Raw genomic sequence first — 18,557 nt, forward strand, 5'->3', positions numbered from 1 at the left:
TTCTTGGGTCCAATTTCTTTGAGACTCTCTGAGCTTCCTGGACTTCCTGGAAGTCTACTTTCTTTGCCAGATTGGGGGAGTTCTCCTTCATTATTTGTTCAAATAAGTTTTCAATTTCTTGCTCTTCCTTCTCTCCTTCTGGTACCCCTATGATTCAGCTGTTGGAATGTTCAAAGATGTCCTCGAAGTTTCTAAGCCTCTCCTCATTTTTTTTTGAATTCTTCTTTCTTCATTCTGTTCCAGGTGACTTTTTTTTCTTCCTTCTGGTCCACACAGTTGATTTTAGTCCCAGTTTCCTTCCCATCACTCTTAGTTCTCTGAACATTGTCCTTTATTTCACTTAGCATAGCCTCCATTTTTTCATCTAATTTGTGACTATATTCAATCAATTCTGTAAGCATCCTGATTACCACTGTTTCAAACTGTGCATCTGATAGGTTGGCTCTCATTTGTGCTTAGTTGTACTGTTTTCTGGAGCTTTGATCTGTTCTTTCATTTGGGCCTTTTTTTTTTTTCTTTGTCTCAGCAGGCCTGTTATGTGGTAAGGAGTGGAGCCTTAAGTTTTCACCAGGGTGGGACAACCCACATGGCTGAGTTGTGATGCTATATGTGGGGGAGGGGTTCGAGAGCACTGGTAATCAGGATGTTCACAAATTAGATGATCACAAATTAGATGAAAAAACGGAGGCTATGCTAAGTGAAATAAAGGAAAATGTACAGAGAACTAAGAGTGATGGGAAGGAAACTGGGACTCAGAGCTGCTTGCTCTGTTCTCTGTGGATTTTCAGTCACTTCCCCCACTACCCACATTCAAACTGGGTACTTCTGGTGCTGATTTCCTGGTGAGTGGGTTTGTGTACATTCTAGGTCCTTGCTGGTCTCTCCAATGAACTCTCCTGTGAGGCTGGGGGTTTTACCTGCTGGCACCCCAACCCCCACAGGTGTTTTCAATGAAGGGTTTCAGGCTTTATTTCCCTGAGCTGAAACTCTGGGTTTTGCAGTCTTTCTTGCTCCCCAGTTATTCTTCCCAGTTTATCTGTTCGTGAATGTGGAGCCACCCAGTCCACAATATGCTGCCCTGCCAGGCTCCCCAGCTTCTGCCTTGCCTGCCCTGGTTCTCCAGTCACAACCTTGCTGAAAGTCCTCTTTCCCTGGCTGCCCACCTCTGCCCCTCCTACCAGTCTGGATGGATGTTCCTTCTTTAATTCCTTGGTTGTCGGACTTCCATACAGTTTAATTATCTGTCAGTTCTGGTTGGCTTTTTTAAAATTTGTTGTCCTTTTTTTCATTAATTTTTTTTTAGTTTTTTTCATTGCTTTGCTGTTGTTCAGTTACAGTCATCTGCCTTTTCTCCCCAGCACTACCCTCACCCCAGCCAAACTCACCTCCTTCCCTTGCTTCCACCTTCCCCCTAGGTTTTGTCCATGTGTCCTTTGTAATAGTTCCTAAAAACCCTTCTCCTCTCTATCCCCTCTCCCCTCCCCTCTGGCTATTGTTAGGTTGTTCTTAATTTCAGTGTCTCTGGTTATATTTTGTTTGCATTTTTCTTTTGTTGATTATGTTCCAGTTAAAGGTGAGGTCATATGGTATCTGTCCCCCACAGCCTGTCTTATTTCACTTAGCATAATGCTCTCTAGTTCCATCCCTGTTGTTCTTCTTTTGGCTATGCAAGGAGACACAGTGTGTCTACCTATGCCTCCATCTTGGCTAGAAGTCTCCTATTTCTCTCTTTTTTGGTGAAATCATTTTTTATTTTTATTTTTTAGCAATGTTTAATTTTTTTTACTTTTTATTTAATCTTTATGGTATGTTTCCATTATGATTCCGTCCTCTTATACCCCCTGTCCCCCTCCCAATCACCACACTGTTGTCCATGTCCATGAATCCTTTTTCCTTTTTGCTCAATTCTTCCAACCCCTAACCATTGCATGTATGTCTGCTTATGTGACATTAACTAAATATTATCAAGAAACACAGAACAAAAATAAACAGATAAGAGCAATAGGCAAGGATGAAATGTAGAAAGCATATTCGACCACTCACCATTGTATGAACAGCTCAGACATTTGACAAGATGGTCCTGGGGTCTTACAGGGAAATTCCTTCATTTTCCAGCCTTTAAGAATTCTATCTCCCATCTAATCTCACCAGGCTTCCGGCATTGTCTTTGAAATTGGATTTCATTTTTACATTAATAGAAGAATGCCAGTTCTTATGTATAGTGTACTTACTGTGTGCTGTTTGATATATTAATTACTTTTAATGCACAATGTCTAATGCTCACAATATCCCTTAAGTTAGACATTTCTTAGGACTCAGGAATTGCAACTTTCTCTAAGTTATCCAACGAATATGCAAATTATCTTAATTATTTCAAATATCATTTAAATATTAATATATTCAACCTTCATACCAGTGTTTCAGATAATTTTAGAAAAATTAATATAGCTCAAGGAGTTGCTTATATAAAATAGGATGGCTTATCTGTTTTCTAGAAAGTGTTTCTAAATTGTTCCTAGCCTTGAAGGCTAGCAAGAGGGAAGTAAAACTTGGTAAGCTCTTGCCCAGATGAACCAGTGATGTTGGTTGAAGCTTAGAGTTGGGAGAGATCTAAGCTGGATTTAGATCGAGAATGTTGCCCCTTAATGGGAAACAGTAGACACAAATATTTTTCTAAGTCTTATTTTATCCCAACTCTTTCCCAATTGCAACAATAGAATATTTATTTATTCATCTATCTTTCTATTTATTTATTTATTTGTTTGTTTGTTTATTTTATACCATGGCCCAAGGAAGCTGAAGGGAATAGATGCTATGATTTCATCCATAAACTCAAATCCAAGGGAATAGATGCTATGATTTCATCCATAAACTCAAGGAAGCTGAAGGGAATAGATGCTATGATTTCATCCATAAACTCAAATGTCCCACTTTGACGTAGAAGCTTCCCTTTATATTGTTCTGGAAGCCACCCAGCCTTTGAGTGACTTTCTTTTTTGGGCAATAAGCCATTTCTGTGGTTGCATTAAGTTGTAGTGTATTGACAGCAAGTCCAGATCAGGCAAGCAAATTTGAATACAGAGAATAGACAGATGGAGATGTTATGTTATTATTTTATTTTAGCAAAAGTACTAGGAAGAGCTGAGAATAACACAAAAACAGTCTGATATCCAAACCATTGCTCAGGTTCCTCTCCCTAATATTATCTGTATTGGAAAAGAGCAAAAGTTTTAAAGTATTTAAAGACCAGAGAAGAATCAATAATATTCTTGTGAACACATTAGTGCATCTTTGAGTAAAATTTATTTCCATGTTGTTAGTGCAGTTACTAAAAATGATTTCTGCAGTAAGTTTCAATATATCCAATGTTTAAGTTATTTTCTTCTTTAAAAAATATAAAGAGAAATCTAGGGGATAGGTGTTGAGTTTACTGTGGTATAAATTACTTTAAGCAATCTTATTTTAGGGGAACAATGAGGTCTAAATATTGCTCCCAAATCATTGGCTTGGGGTTAGAGTAGGCATTTGAATATGAGGAAAAGTCTATGTTGGTTAAAAGAAAAGAAAATCCGTCTGTTTTTTCTCACTAATAAACATGATCTGATCAAAGATGATGTTTCCAGTAGTATTCTTAACAGAAGAATATCTTTCAGTGCTTATTCTAAAATAGCTAATATTTTAACCACTTTCCTTATACTTATTTAACTTTCATCCCCATTTAGTCCTCAAAACAACCCTCTGAAGTCAATGCTATTATTATCACCCATATTTGACCCCCCCCCAAAAAAACCTCTGAGACATAGAATGGAAAACAATAGGACTTGAATCTTGATGACCTGGTCCTAGAATCTGTGATTATATTCATTATGCTATTCTGCCTCAAACATGACTGTCTGGCCCAGAATATTTTCCTTTTTTACATTTGTCTGTCTATTATGTATCCCAGAGCCCTAGAAGGGAGAAGATGGTAATTTGTTTAAACAAGTGCATAAACAAATCAAGCAGCCATTTTGCCCTCCTCAACCAAATCATGCTTAAATATTCATTAGTGTCTCTCTTGTCAATGATTTACAAAGACACTTGGAGCTACCTTCAAGTCCAGTGGGTCAATGTTTAACACGTTCTTAAATACTCATTTCTGACATCCACGACAATAGATTCCAAGAAAGCTATTTTAAGGCCTTGATCAAAAAGTCCTGTAAAAGTGAATCTCAAAAAAAATCTGTGCTTTGTCTCACAGATAATAGCTTTTAAAGAAAAAAAAACATTTGCAATAAAGTGAAAATGCAAGGGTCAGACTAAGCACCACCAGTCTTACATTCTGTAGTCACATTGTATTCATTTTCTCAAAAAGGTGGTATAGAAGCGGGTATGTCCTAGCTTATTAATTAGTCCTTATTAATTAGGACTGAAGTTCCCTTATGGTTTCTGTTAATCATTATCTCATTTTCCAGTCATTTTATTTAGAATAAAAAGCTTCTACTTGTGCATTTTGGCTCTATTCCAAACCAAAGTCTAAGGTGCTTTTTCTTGAAGATGTAGAAGATCATTTCATTGCAAAGGCTACATTTATCATTAAAGTTTGTTTCTGAAAAGACTACATATGAATACTCAGGGAAAGTTCCACTAAAAGTATCAATTGATATTCAATATTTTTCCCTTTTCTTCTCTTATTTTCTTTTCCACTTCTCACTGCTTCCCTTCCTTCTTTTTTTCTCTGCTTCTTCCCTTTCTTTCTTTCTTCATATCAATCAGTCATTTAATCATTCAATTATTTACAAGTGTGTTCCTGCCTACTATTATGCCAGGCAGTGGGGATAAAGAAATAAACAGAATGTGACCCCTGCCATGGTTGAGAATCCAGCCCAACAGGACAGGCAGGCAGTAAACCAGTTTTTCCAGGAGACATACTACAAAAGCACACAATGGAGTCAAGAGGTAGTCTCTGAGAAATGGGTTAATTCAACAAATATTTACAGACCAGACTTGAGCCCAGTATAGAGGACAAAGTGGTGAAACAGTAAAATTGCTACCCTTACCCTTGATAATAGAGTAAAACATTATTTGAAGGGTCAAAATAATGCAATGAGAATATTATTGTGGGATAATTATGACACGACACGTTGTAGGATCATATAAAAGGGGTCTCTAACAAGAAAGAACTAAATAGTGAATACAGGGGCAAAAAAGTGTACAGGTTTAGTCTTACTTCCCTTTTGAAAAAAGACTATTTTCTTCTATTCCAACTTTACAATTTCCCCTAGCATCTTCTTTCTCAGAAAAGTTGGTGCTGTGATAATTTCTAGTTGCTTGACTATGTTTAGTCATGGACATGAAACCATCAACAACAAAATATACTACTGGCTGTCAAATTCCTTGGCAGATGAAAAGGGTTAGATATTAGCAAATTCTCACAAGTGCCCATTCTTAAATGGCTGACCTGGATGGTAGCTCAGAGTTCCGTCGGTGGGTATAAGCTGTTTGTACTAGATGTGTATTCTGGGGGGAAAACTATTTTATGAAGCTAACCTTCAAGTTTTTGGCCATCTGTCTGGCCAGTCATACCTAACCTTATCTTTTCTTTTCATTATCAAATATAATTGTCATCACTGAGGACTCTTTAAAAGAAATGTCATCCTTATCAATTGATCTTCTTTGTGTTCCCTCACTTGACTTGAGCCAGATGATGATCCAATTAGCTGGGAAGGAGGGTTCAGTGCTACAAGCTTATTTGGCTTGGCATTTTTTTTAACTTCTCCAGCTCCAAGAGAGTTGATGCTGCCAGAAATAATCTTGAAAGGTTGTGAGGGTTCTTTTTCTTTTTGCATATTAGAAATTTTATCTTCCTGTTAAAAATAGGTTTTGATAATGGACTCAAAGATCTGGCAAACCAAAGAGAAAAAACAGAAGAGGAGGTAGAGAGCTGCCCAGAGAAGCGTCCCTGCAGGGGGCCTTCCCATCACCACCTGTGGGGCATGAGCAACGTGGGTGAGAATCTATCATTCATGAGCCTGAGGAAAATGTAGTCTGGCATCATTGACTTTATATACAAGGTTTTAATAAAAGTGGAGCACTTGTCAACCCCCAATCACTGAGTTCTCCTCCCCTTTTCAGAGAAATGGCAACATGAGTGCGAGGGTAGCACTGGGTAAAAGCACTCTGTGTGAGGTCAGTGGATTTGGGTTCTGGTCCAGATGCTGCCAGCTGCTTACTAAATAAAATGTGGACAACTGTTTAAGACCCTCTGGATCTCAGTTGCCTCCTCTATAAAATGAGGGTAATAGTAAACTCATTGAGCAAAAAATACATTGAAGGTTTGTGATGTGTCTACCAGGGTATCAGGCACATAGTAGATATTCAATACATGGTCAGCTCCTGTAATATTATTTTCACCATTAGTTACATGGCTGTGTCATTTGGCAGTTTCAGGTCTGCATCCTCGCTAAAAAATGGGGGTGATGAGAATCTTTGTTCTATCTTTGAATTATTTTGCAGATTAAATGACATATGTATTAGAGTCCCTTTTTAAACCCTAATAATAATATGCCAGACAATGTTAAATAAAGAAAGCAATAGCAACCCCTGTCCTGGAGGAGATTATATTCCAGGGGTAAAACACACAGATAATAAGTATAATTAATTAATAAGTAAATTATATACCAATGCGGACTCTGGTCTGCAGTGTCCATGGTGTTGTGGATGAGACGAACAAATTCACATGGACTTCACTACTGAAGTCCTGTGGAGAAAAAGGGATGGCACAGCCACTTTCTCAAGGGGAGAGCACTTTGATCCTTGCTTTGAAAAGCTTTTATTGGCTTTCTAATAGTATACGTCAAAGAAGGTTCTCATTCATTATGCTCAGGTTTGCTTTAGGTAATTACTTTGACAGATAACAAAGGAAACAATGTTACTGATTAGTTCTTACAGATTAACAAGGAAAAAATATTGCAAATGCAAGAGAATGGTAAGAGTAACAGGTCTGGTTATACTTTAGTCCTTGGGAGAATTAGCACAGACTTCAGGAAGTTGCTTTCAAGTTATGTGGTAAGCATTTGCTGTTTCAACTTGGGGTGAGGGAGTTTTAGCAAGAGCAAGTCTCAAAGCAACCTAGGTTTAATGCAGGCCTGGCCTTTCATGGAAGAACTGATCCATGGGTTTGGTGTCCTGTGTGCTTCCATGTGCCTATGGGCTTTCCAATACTGCTGGGCTACATTTGCCATTGCAAGGAAGATTGGTTCCCTATAATATACCATATTTGAAAGATACAGGTACCCTTGAGGCAGGAGCATAGAGAAAAGTGCTACTAAGGGAATTATGATTTTAATATAGTGGTCAAATGTGTCTTTGATAAAATGACATATGGATAAATATGTGGAAGAGGTGAGAATACAAGCCAGAGATCTGTTAGAAGAGTGCCCATGGAAGTGCATAGTTCAACTGGTCAAAACCAAAAATTTCTGTTATTTATAGCAATACCTCCCTGGGTTTAGGGCACATTCAAGAGAGATCATGCCTGCCATGCTCAGGCCAAAACCTACAAAGAAACTGTGTCCCTGGAGCAGAGAGAAGGGTGGTAGCAAGTGAGGTCGAACTTGATTAGGGGTTGGCCGGGGCAGGTTGGGCACTTGTCCTTGATAACCATTCTAAGCAAAGTGTTAATACTTCCTTTTGAATGTTTTTCATCAACAAGGAATAACTGCTTGTGACATGAGCAAAAAAGTACGAGTTTTAAAGTCAAACACACATGAGATAGCACTTGTGTGATAGTAGGAAGATTATTCAATCTCTCTGATCACCAAGTTTTTATCTGTGATGCAAGGACAATAGCTATACAATTGCTGTGAAGTTTGTAATTAATGTAGGTCAAGTACCAAGTGCAGTGCCCAGCACCCATTTCAGAACTCACTAAATAGCAGTGAGGGTTGACATTACAGAGAACTGTCTCTTTGGCTCATCTACAATTAGGCTATGAGGGACTGGCTTTGGGCTTCCAGCTGGCCACCTTGTCTATTATTCAACTCAGTGCAGTAACTTGGACAACCTGTCATGCCTATCACTGGTTCTGCTAAACTGACTACAAATCAAATAAGATTCATGATATGTCCTGAAGTCTTAATATGCTCTGTGTTGTTTTCAGTCATAGACATTGCTCCAGTCTTGTATTAAAGTCAAATAGTTACTTTTAAATTAGTGGTATTTCATGAAGTGTCGAACCAGTTATTACTGATTTGACTGAGAGAATTAGTAGCTGATAATGTAAGCTAAAGTGGCCTAATTATAGGTGTCTGTGTTAAAGAGTATAATGCAGGAGTGAATAAACTGTCTGGTTTCAAGGGGAGAGGTGGAAGGGCAGCTCTCTCCAGGACTAAAGTTCTGGTAGGCACCATTGTTTCTCTGCTGATCCCATGCCCCCCACAACCTGCAGGTGCAGGTCATCACCAAATCTGAGTCTATATTAACCTGACTAACACTGCTGTTGCTCTATCCTGGTGATTCTCTGAGAGCCCATCCCATTCAATTCACCCAAATGTCTTCCATAGGTTACTCACAAAACCCACCAGCCTGGGCCCACATTATAGACTTTCCTAAATCTCTCAAAGATCCACAAACACCAAACAAGCAACAACTGGCCTTGGCATGCTTCATACATATTGCTAGATGGCCCCAAACCCTGTACTAGTGGGAGCTGGTCTCAGTTCATAGTGTACTCATTTCCAGGCACCTCCAAGTCCATCACAGAAAACTAACAAGTGCAGATAAGTTTGAAGCTCCTGTCAGGTAGCCCTGGACTGGACACTGGCAGAGGCTGAACCTGGCCTTTACCAGAGCCCTTCTCCCAAGGCCAATAAACCTGGTGGCTGGCTTCAAATGACACAAGAAGATTGCCCAAATTAGTGCCACAAACATCATACCCAAAGGGTGGACTCAATAGGCACCAGAGCCCATTAAAATGACTCCTGCTTCATAGGGTCAGCTGTCACACAGAAGCTTGCTGCTGTAGTCATGGTCAGTCCCCACAGCCAGTCAGGCTGAGGGTCAATCCCACCCATTGACATGCCAACAATAATCAAGTATCCACAACAATAAAAAAGCACACACACAGTGCACCCCTAGAGCACTGGGCTCAGGTGACTAGGGAGATTGCATCACTGTGCCCCATAGGACACTTACTACATAAGACCTCTCTGCTAATAATGGGAGATATAACAGCTCTACCTAATACATAGAAACTCAGGGAGGCAGCCAAAATGAGAAAACAAAAAAACATGCCCCAAATGAAAGAACATGACAAGACTTCAGAAAAGGAACTAAACAAAAGGGAGACAAAAAACCTAACAGATGAAAAGCCCCAAATACAGCTGATGAGAAGGCTCAATGAACTTGAAAGAATAGATGATCTCAATGGGAACTTCAACAAAGAAATGGCAAACATAAAAAAGGAGATAGGAGAAAGGAGTTCTCATCAGACTGTCAGCGGATTTCTCAAAAGAGACCTTGCAGGCAAGAAGGGGATGGAAAGAAGTATTCCAAGTCATGAAATCCAAAGACCTACATCCAAGATTGCTCTATCCAGCAAAGCTTTCATTTAGAATGGAAGGACAGATAAAGTGCTTCTCAGATAAGGTCCAGTTCAAGGTATTCATCATCAGTAAGCCCTTACTCTATGAAATGTTAAAGAGACTTATCTAAGAAAAAGAAGATAAAAATATGAACAGTGAGTGGACAGCAAACTCACAGTTATTAACAACCACACCTAAAATAAAAGCAAACTAAGCAGACATCTAAAAGAGGAGTGGAGCCACAGAAATGGAGATCACATGGAAAGTTAGCAACAGGGGAGTCGGAGGAGGAGAGGCAGGGAGAAGGTACAGAGAATAAGTAGCATAGACGGTTGGGAGAAAATAGACAGGAGGAGGGCAAGAGTAGTGTGGGAAATGTAGACACTAAAGAACTTATGACACATGGACAGAAGAGTGGGAATGCAAGTGGGAAGGGGTGTGCAGGGGGGAGTGAAGGAGGGATATGGGACAACTGTAATGGCATAATTAATAAAAGATATTTAAAAAGATAAAAAGCATAAAAAAGAACTAGTCCAAAATGGAAATATAAGAACTGAAATTAATAATATAGTTGATGGAATCAACAGCAGCTTAGACAAAGCAGAGGCTCAAATCAGTAGAGGTAGCTGAAAATACCCAAGGGCACAGAAAAAAAAGTATTTAAAAAATGAGGATCATTTAAGGAAAATCTAGGACAACTTGAAGTGTAACAACATCATTGGGATTTGCAAAGGAAAAAGGAGAGAGTAAGAGATTGAAAACCTATTAGAAGAAATGATAACAAAAAAACTTCCCTAAGCAGATGAGTACCAGTAAATACAAGTTTAGAAAGCACAGAGTGCCACACCAAGATGCATCATAATTAAAATGCCAGGGATTAAAGAGAAATATAAAACCTCAAAAGTAGCAAAAGAAAAGAAATTATGTACAAGGGAGCTCCCATAATACTGTCAGCTGATTTCTCACAGCAATGTTGCAGTACAAAAGTGATTGGCATGAAATATGCAAGATGATGAAAAGCAAGGAACTGCAACCTAGATTACTCTACCCACCAAGGCTATCACTTAAAATTGAAGCTTTCCAGACAAGAAACAGGCTAAAAGAATTCATCACTACTAAACCAGTAGTACAGGAAATGTTATAAGGACACTTTTCAGAAATAAAAAATATGAATAAGAAAGTATCACAAAGAAAAAAATTCTCACCAACAAATCCAGTAGATCAACAAACACTAAAACTAGTACAAAGGTTAAAAAGGAAATGTAGAAAGATCACATGTAATTTTAACAGTAAATTAAAGGATACACACAAACACACACATAAAGGAAGTAAAAAATAATGACAAAAACATAACCATGGAGAGGGTGAGTATAAATGGTCCTAATTTTACAGTGACAATCAACTTAAAATAGAGTGCTACAGATGTGGCTTAGCATATAAAAAGTACATGGAAACCACAAACCAAGATCTAAAAAAGATATATAAGAAGTAAAAAAAAGGGCATCCAAAAACAACACTACAGAAAATCATCAACAAACAAGAACAGAGCATAACATTATAAAAGAGAAACAGAACAACTACAATCAGAAAACAATAAAATGGCAATAATTATATCTGTAAATAATCATTTTAAATATAAGTGGATTAATTGCTCCAATTGAAAAGGACTGAATAAAGAAGAGTGGTACAACTTCCGTCCAAGATGGAGGCACAGGTACATACACTTTCCCTCCTCCCACAACCAAAAGAAGGACAACAACAAATTTAAAAACAAAAAATAACCAGAACTTCCCAAAAATCAAACTATATGAAGGTCTGACAACCAAGGAGTTAATGAAGAAAGAGTCTTCTAGACCCGTAGGAGGTGTGGAGATGGGCAGCTGGGGTGGAGAGCACAGATGGCAAGGCTGCAGCCAGCTGACCAGGAAGATCAAGGCAGTGGCTGGTTGCCTGGCTGGGCAGTCCTTAATTTGCGTAGAGATAAACCAGGAGGGCCAACTGAGGAGTGATACATACCATGCAACCAAGGGTTCTAGTGCTGGGAAATATACCTTCAACACCTCTAAATGAAAAAAAAACCTCTGGGAGTTGCAGCAGTGGGAGAAACTCCCAGCCTCACAGGAGACTTTGTTGGAGAATCCCACAGAGTCCTTGAATTGGCACAAACCCACCCACCTAGGAATCAGCACCAGAAGGCCCCAATTTCCCTATGGGAAGTAGAAGAAGTAACTGAAAGCAGGTTGAGAGCTGAGCAAGTGCAATTGTTCCCTCTCAGACCCTTCTCCCACATACAGCACCACAACACAATGACGTGGATCTTCCCTGGAGAATGCCTAAGATTTCACCCCTTACTACATAACAGGTGCACCGAGATAAAAAAAAATATTGCCCAAATGGAAGAACAGATCAAAGCCCCAGAAAAAATACAACCAGACAATGAAGAGATAGCCAATCTATCAGATGCACAGTTCAAAACACTGGTAATCAGGATGCTCATAGAAGTGGTTGAATGTCATTGCAAAATAAAGGAAAAAGTGAAGGCTATGAAAACTAAAATAAAGGAAAATGTACAGGGAACCAACAATTAAGGGAAGGAAACCAGGACTCAAATCAATGGTTTGGAGCAGAAGGAAGAAATAAACAGTCAACCAGAACAGAATGAAGAAAGAAGAATTCAAAAAAAAAAAATGAGGAGAGGCTTGGGAACCACAGAGACAACTTTAAACGTTCCAACATGTGAATCTTAGGGGTACCAGAAGGAGAAGAACAAGAGCAAAAAATTAAAAACTTATTTGGACAAATAATGAAGAACTTCCTCAATCTGGCAAAGGAAATAGACTTCCAGAAAGTCCAGGAAGCTCAGAGAGTCCCAAAGAAGTTGAACCCAAGAAAGCACACACCAAGGCACATCATAATTATATTACCCAAGATTAAAGATAAGAAGAGAATCTTAAAAGCAGCATGAGACAAGGAAAGAGTTACGTACAAAGGAGTTTCCAAAAGACTATCAGCTGATTTTTCAAAAGAAACCTTGCAGGCAAGAAGGGACTGGAAAAAAGTATTCCAAGTCATGAAAGGTAAAGACCTACATACATCCAAGAATACTCTATCCAGCAAAGCTTTCATTTAGAATGGAGGAGCAGATAAAGTGTTTCCCAGATAAAGTCAAGTTAAAGGAGTTCATCATCACAAAATTCTTATTATTTGAAATGTTAAAGGGACTTGTCTAAAAAAGAGAGATAAAAAATATGAACAGTAAAGTGACAACAAACTCACAGATATCAACAAACCTGAAAAACAAAAAGGAACTAGGCAAACAACTAGAACAAGAACAGAATCACAGAAATAGAGATCACATGGAGGGATATCAGCAGGGAGGGGTATGGGAGAATGGGGGGAAAGGTGCACTGCATATGCATAAATGGTAGATACGAAATAGACAGGGATAGTTTAAGAATAGTATGGGAGATGGAGAAGCCAAGGAGCTTGTATGTATGACCCATGGACATGAAATAAGGTTGGGAAATGATAGTGGGAGGGGGGTGTACATGGTGGAGAGGAATAAAGGGGAGAAAAAGTGGGACAATTGTAATCACTTAATCAATAAAATATATTTTTAAAAAATCCTTAAAAAAGAAGATGTGGTACTTATGTACAATGGAATTGTACTCAGTCATAAAAATATGAAATCTTATCATTGTGACAACATAAATGGACTTAAAAAGTATTATGCTAAGTGAAATAAGTCACATGGACAAAGACAAATACCATATTATTTCATTTAATGTGGAATTTTAAAAAACAAAAGAAAAAGAAAAAGAAAGAAAGAAACTCATAGATACAGAGAACAAACAGATGGTTTCCAGATGGAAAGAAGCTTGAGAAGGTGGGTAAAAAAAGTGAAGGAATTAAGAAGTACAAATTGTCAGTTGCTAAATAGTCATGAGGTTGTAAATTATAGCATAGGGAACAGAGTCAACAATATTGTAATATCTATTTATGGTGTCAGTAGGTGGAAGGCCTATTAGGGGATCATTTTGTAAATCATGCAAATGTCTAATAACTGCTATACACCTAAAACTAATAGAACATTGAATATCAACTTTAATTGAAAAAATAATATTTGATAAAATTAAGTAAGTAAACCAACCCTGACAAGCTCCTAAGAGAAATGACTAATTCTAGGACTAGGTTAGGACATAAATAAGGTAAACTTGGAGTGTCTTATAGGGCGAGAAAGTAAGGAAGTGCTCAAAAAAGTGGGGGAAGGGCTATACACAGAAACCACCTGAGAAAGCTCACAATGGCCAAAGTTAGGATAGTTTGAGCAACCTAATAAATGTAATAGTAATGGGTTATCACCCAAAGTATCAATATAAAATAAATATCCATGAGTCCACACCAATATAAACTGAAAAGGGAAATAAAGTGGGACAGAAGGGACAAATCTGCCATGCAGAAGAATTCCCAGTGATGTTAGTAGATACACCACCCTCCAGGAGTCAGGAGTCGGAACTTAAGTCCCCACTTCTCGAGTAAGGGCTGTACATGGTGATTTCCTGCCAAAAAGGACTGTGTGGAAAAGGGCAGCATTAGGGATAAAAACAGTACCTTTACAGTGAAGAAATTTAACAAATGATCAAGGTCAATATCAACAGTGATAAGTCATGTTGACAGCGTGCACCCTTGAAGTGATGGGACTTCACCTCTGTGATCTTCCTCTAAAAACACATCACCTCAGTCTAAATATCAGAAAAGCATCAAATGAGTCCTATTTAAGAGACATTTTATAAAATACCTGACCAATACTGCTCAGAACTGTCAAGGTCGTAAAAAAGAAGGAATGTCTGAGAAAATAGCACAGCCAAAAGTAATATAAGGAGATAAGAGAACTAAATGTAATGTGGTATCCTGTACGGGGATCTTGGAATAGGAAAGGACATTAGGTAAAAGCAAAGTAAATCTCAATTAAAGCAAAGACTTTCGTTATAATAATGTATTCATATTGGTTCAAATTTAGCACACTAATATTGTATTAGATGTTAACATTAGAGGAATAGAAATAGGAAATAATAGCATGCAGCATATCTTCATCAGAACTATCTTCATCAGCTTTCTATAAATCTAAAACTGTTCCATAATTAATATTCTGATTTAATCAATACATCCCAGCCTTTCATGCTAGTTAAATGCTTCTCCTCATCTTCCCCTGTTGAAGCTCTATCCTATTTCAACTCATGATATAAGAAGCCTTCCTAATTCTTCAAAAATGAATGGGTCTCCTCTTCCATCTATGCCTCTAGAACCTGGTGCTTATATTATGTTGTTATATTTTTTATATTTTGTTCTTTCATTCATTCAAACAATAGTTAAGAGTACCTATACCAGTTTTTGACAATAGGCCTATGGGGAGAAAAGCAACAACCTTGACCCTGCCCAAGCTTTTGGTTTACCTGGGGTCACAGGTGATGTGGACACTGGCTCACAGTGTCCAAGGAGATATGGATGAGACGAGATAAATCCACACAGACTACCAAGTCCTGTGGAGGAAAAGGGATGGCATGGCTACTTTCTTGAGGGGAATGTGCCTTGGAGCAGCCTGGCTACTCTCTCAAGAGGAGAGCGCCTCAATCCTTGCCTTGAAAAGCTTTTATTGGATTTCTAATAGTATACATCAAAGAAGGTTTTCATTCGTTATACTTAGGTTTGCTTTAGGTAATTATTTTTTACAGATAGCAACGGAAGGGGTATTAATGATTACTTCTTACAGATTTACAAGGAAAAAAATGTTGCAAATGCAAGGGAACAATAAGAGTAACAGGTCTGGTTACACTTCAATCCTTGGGAGAATTAGCACAGACTTCAGGAAGTTACTTTAAAGATATGTAGTAAGCATTTCTGCCTGAACTCAGGGAGAAAGAGTTTTAGCAAAAGCAAGTCACAAAGCATCTTAGTTATAATGCAGGCCTGATTTCCCATGGGAGAACTTTGTGGGCATGGTCCTGCATGCTGACTCACTCCCCACTGGTTTTCCACGTGGGTGCTGAGCTACATTTCCATGCCTTGGGAAGCAGTTCCCTACACACAGTCCTTAAAATTATGCAAGGAAAATTCAGAGAATGAGAAGTGGTGCCAGTGAGGGTATGTTTTCTAGGGAACTGACCTTTGTGTTTAGTTCAAAGGAGTTAACTGGGTGAATGTATTTAAGCTGAGGGTGGGGTGTGAAGGGTTGGAAGGGAGAAGAGAATATTTCAGGAAAAATTGTATTTGCAAAGTTTCTGAAGCAGAAAGAAGGGTAGCATCCCCAAATAAATACATTAATGTAACTGGGTATTATTACTGTAGGTAGCATATATGGTCACTTTACTCTATGCCAGTCTCAGCGCTAATCCCTATTCATGTGTCATCTTGGTTTATACTCACACTAACCTTATTAAGGAGGTTTATTATTGTTCTTATTTATAGATGAGGAAACTGAGGTACCCAGAGTGTAAGTGACAGAGCTGAGATTCAGACTAAACCAAGCTGGTTCAAAAGCCTAAACTCTTCCCCCACCCCTTCTACCATTGAGGGAGGCAGGATTAGTCTACCGTGAGTCAGAAATTCTTCTGTGTTTCTATTATTTTAAACCAGGGTTTCTCAAACTCAGTGCTATTTGCATTTAGGACAGATAATTATTTGTTGTGGGAGGCTGTCTTGTGTGTTGTGAGTTTAGCAGCATCCTTGGCCTCTGCCCATTAGATGTTAGTAGCACCCACCCTTCACCAGTATTGAGGATTAAAGATGTCTCCAGATTTTGCCAAATATCAGTGGGCAGGATAAATAGCCAGGTCACCCCAGCCCTCACCCTGCTCTGAGAAACACCACATTACACTGAAGTTATCAGGACAGGGTGGAGCTGCCCTCAGTCTCCTTCCTGCCTTCTTCCCTCCTCCTCTCCTTTTTATCAATGTTTCCAAGTACTCCCACTATGAGCTGGATATACATGCTTTATAGTCTATAACACAGTAACTTATTTGTAGTGGTTACTTAGCAAATGCTTGCTGCATTACTGCCAACTGAATCCTAAATGCCAAGAATCATAAGTGTTATGGGATGATTCTTGTCAAATTAAAAACATTTTCCCTGAATGAAAAAAAAAATTATGTTGGGAAAGTTCATTTCCAGTTGCTGGTCCTTTGGGATATCTTTTGTGTCCCTGGAGAACTGCCTCAGCTGATGTCCTACAAGCTGGAAAGACCCACCTGACTGTTCATCAAACCCCTAGACAAACCCAGCAGTGCATCTATGAAGAACTCAGTGGAGAGTGGCATACATCATTAGGTTGCCAATAAATGATGATGAATGCATGGCTGATCCGTAACAATTAAGTGAAGCCATAGGCCTTGGTCTCTAGTTTGAGGTGCCATTTAAAGCATATACTTACTTGCTTCAGTGATTATTTCTATCATTTCTGGAAGGGATCAGAATTTGGGAAATGACTCCCAGTTAGATTTTCTATTTAGCCCCATTTGAGAGTGGGCAGGCAGTGGGAGGGAGAGCTAAATCCTGGGCAGTTTTCCTGCCTCTGCAGGACTACATCACTGGAGGGTCAGGTGCTTGCCATTAATGAGAGATCAGAGAATTGTAAATCAAAGTTAACATGAGAGTGAGCACCAAAAAATAATGCACTTAAATCAGACAGTGTCTTTATTTTTGGGTGGCTCCAGGCATTCATGGGACCATTGCATCAGCCCCAAATCATTCCTCTCGAGGGCCCCTCACAGGTGCCTTCATTGCATGTGGTGTGTAATGCTATAATGCCCAATGTCTTTGCCAAGATCACACAGACCCGGTGTATAATACATGTTACACATACACATTATAGACAGAGGGTGGGAGAAAATCCCATAGAAAATAGACCTCATGGAAACTATTTCTATCATTTTTTTCACTTTCACCAATCCTTCCACATATATCTCCACAGGCCTAAATGGCTGCCGAATTATCTCTAACTAGATTCTCTATTCTTTCTTTCTTGCCAGAAGGAGGGACATGCGAAGTGATAGCAGCGCACAGATGTTGTAATAAGAACCGCATTGAGGAGCGGTCACAAACAGTCAAGTGCTCCTGTTTACCTGGGAAAGTGGCTGGAACAACCAGAAACCGGCCTTCTTGTGTCGATGGTAAGGAGGTGGTTTTACATTTCTCTGTATGTGTTCATCGTGCATAATATACATTTTTGTTTCATATAAATATGGTTCAGGATAATGAACCAGGCATATCCAAAGTGCTGAAAAGTTATACAAAGTCCAGCCCTCAGAATAGATTTGAATTCTTATTTCTCTCACTTTTAGATTTTTTTTAAAGATTTTATTTATTTATCTTTAGAGGGGAAGGGAAGGAGAGAAGAAGAGAAATATCAATGTATGGTTGCCTCTCATGAGTCCCCTGCTGGGAACTGGCCTGCAACCCAGGCATGTGCCCTGACTGAGAATTGAACCACGATCGGGTGGTTCGCAGGCCCGCACTCAATCCACTGAGCTACGCCAGCCAGGGCCACTTTTAGATTTTTAAATAGCTCTACTTTTTTATGTTTTTAGAGAAGAAATATGAGGTTCTAGCTCATGTGGGAAGTGATTTTGGATTGAGGTTAAATATAATGATGATGTTGAATGGTAGTTAAAGAAAAAAAACACCTGACATCCATTTAGCACATTCAATTTAATGGGCATTTACTATATTCCAGCCACTGCTGAGATGCTTCACATATATTCATAATAGAAGTGCCCCAAGCACTATCCTAAATACTTCTCACACATTAGTTTATGTAACACATCATGATCCCCCTCCCAACTTAGCAGGTTTAAACAGCAAACATTACCTCAGTTTCTGTGGGTCAAGAATCCAACTTCTCTGGATGTTTCTGGCTCAGGTCTCTCATGTGGTTGCAGTCAAGATCTGACTGGTGCTGGAAGATGGTTTTAACATTGCTCACTCACATGACTGTTGGCA

The 18,557-nt window shown here is 38.9% G+C and overlaps 1 protein-coding gene across 2 annotated transcripts in view; it reads left to right on the forward strand.

The window, feature by feature from the left end:
• The window catches only part of TAFA1 (TAFA chemokine like family member 1), a 597,419-nt gene that overhangs the window by 479,334 nt on the left and 99,528 nt on the right, over positions 1–18,557 (forward strand). For both annotated transcript variants that reach the window (XM_037040915.1, XM_037040914.1), the window contains exon 3: positions 17,588–17,728. In XM_037040915.1, the coding sequence (XP_036896810.1) occupies positions 17,588–17,728 (141 nt within the window). The remainder of the gene's footprint in view (positions 1–17,587; positions 17,729–18,557) is intronic.

The sequence above is a fragment of the Sturnira hondurensis genome, unplaced genomic scaffold (genome assembly GCF_014824575.4).
Source record: "Sturnira hondurensis isolate 20B ecotype Veracruz unplaced genomic scaffold, ASM1482457v3 Scaffold0002840, whole genome shotgun sequence".
Classification (NCBI taxonomy): Eukaryota; Metazoa; Chordata; class Mammalia; order Chiroptera; family Phyllostomidae; genus Sturnira; species Sturnira hondurensis.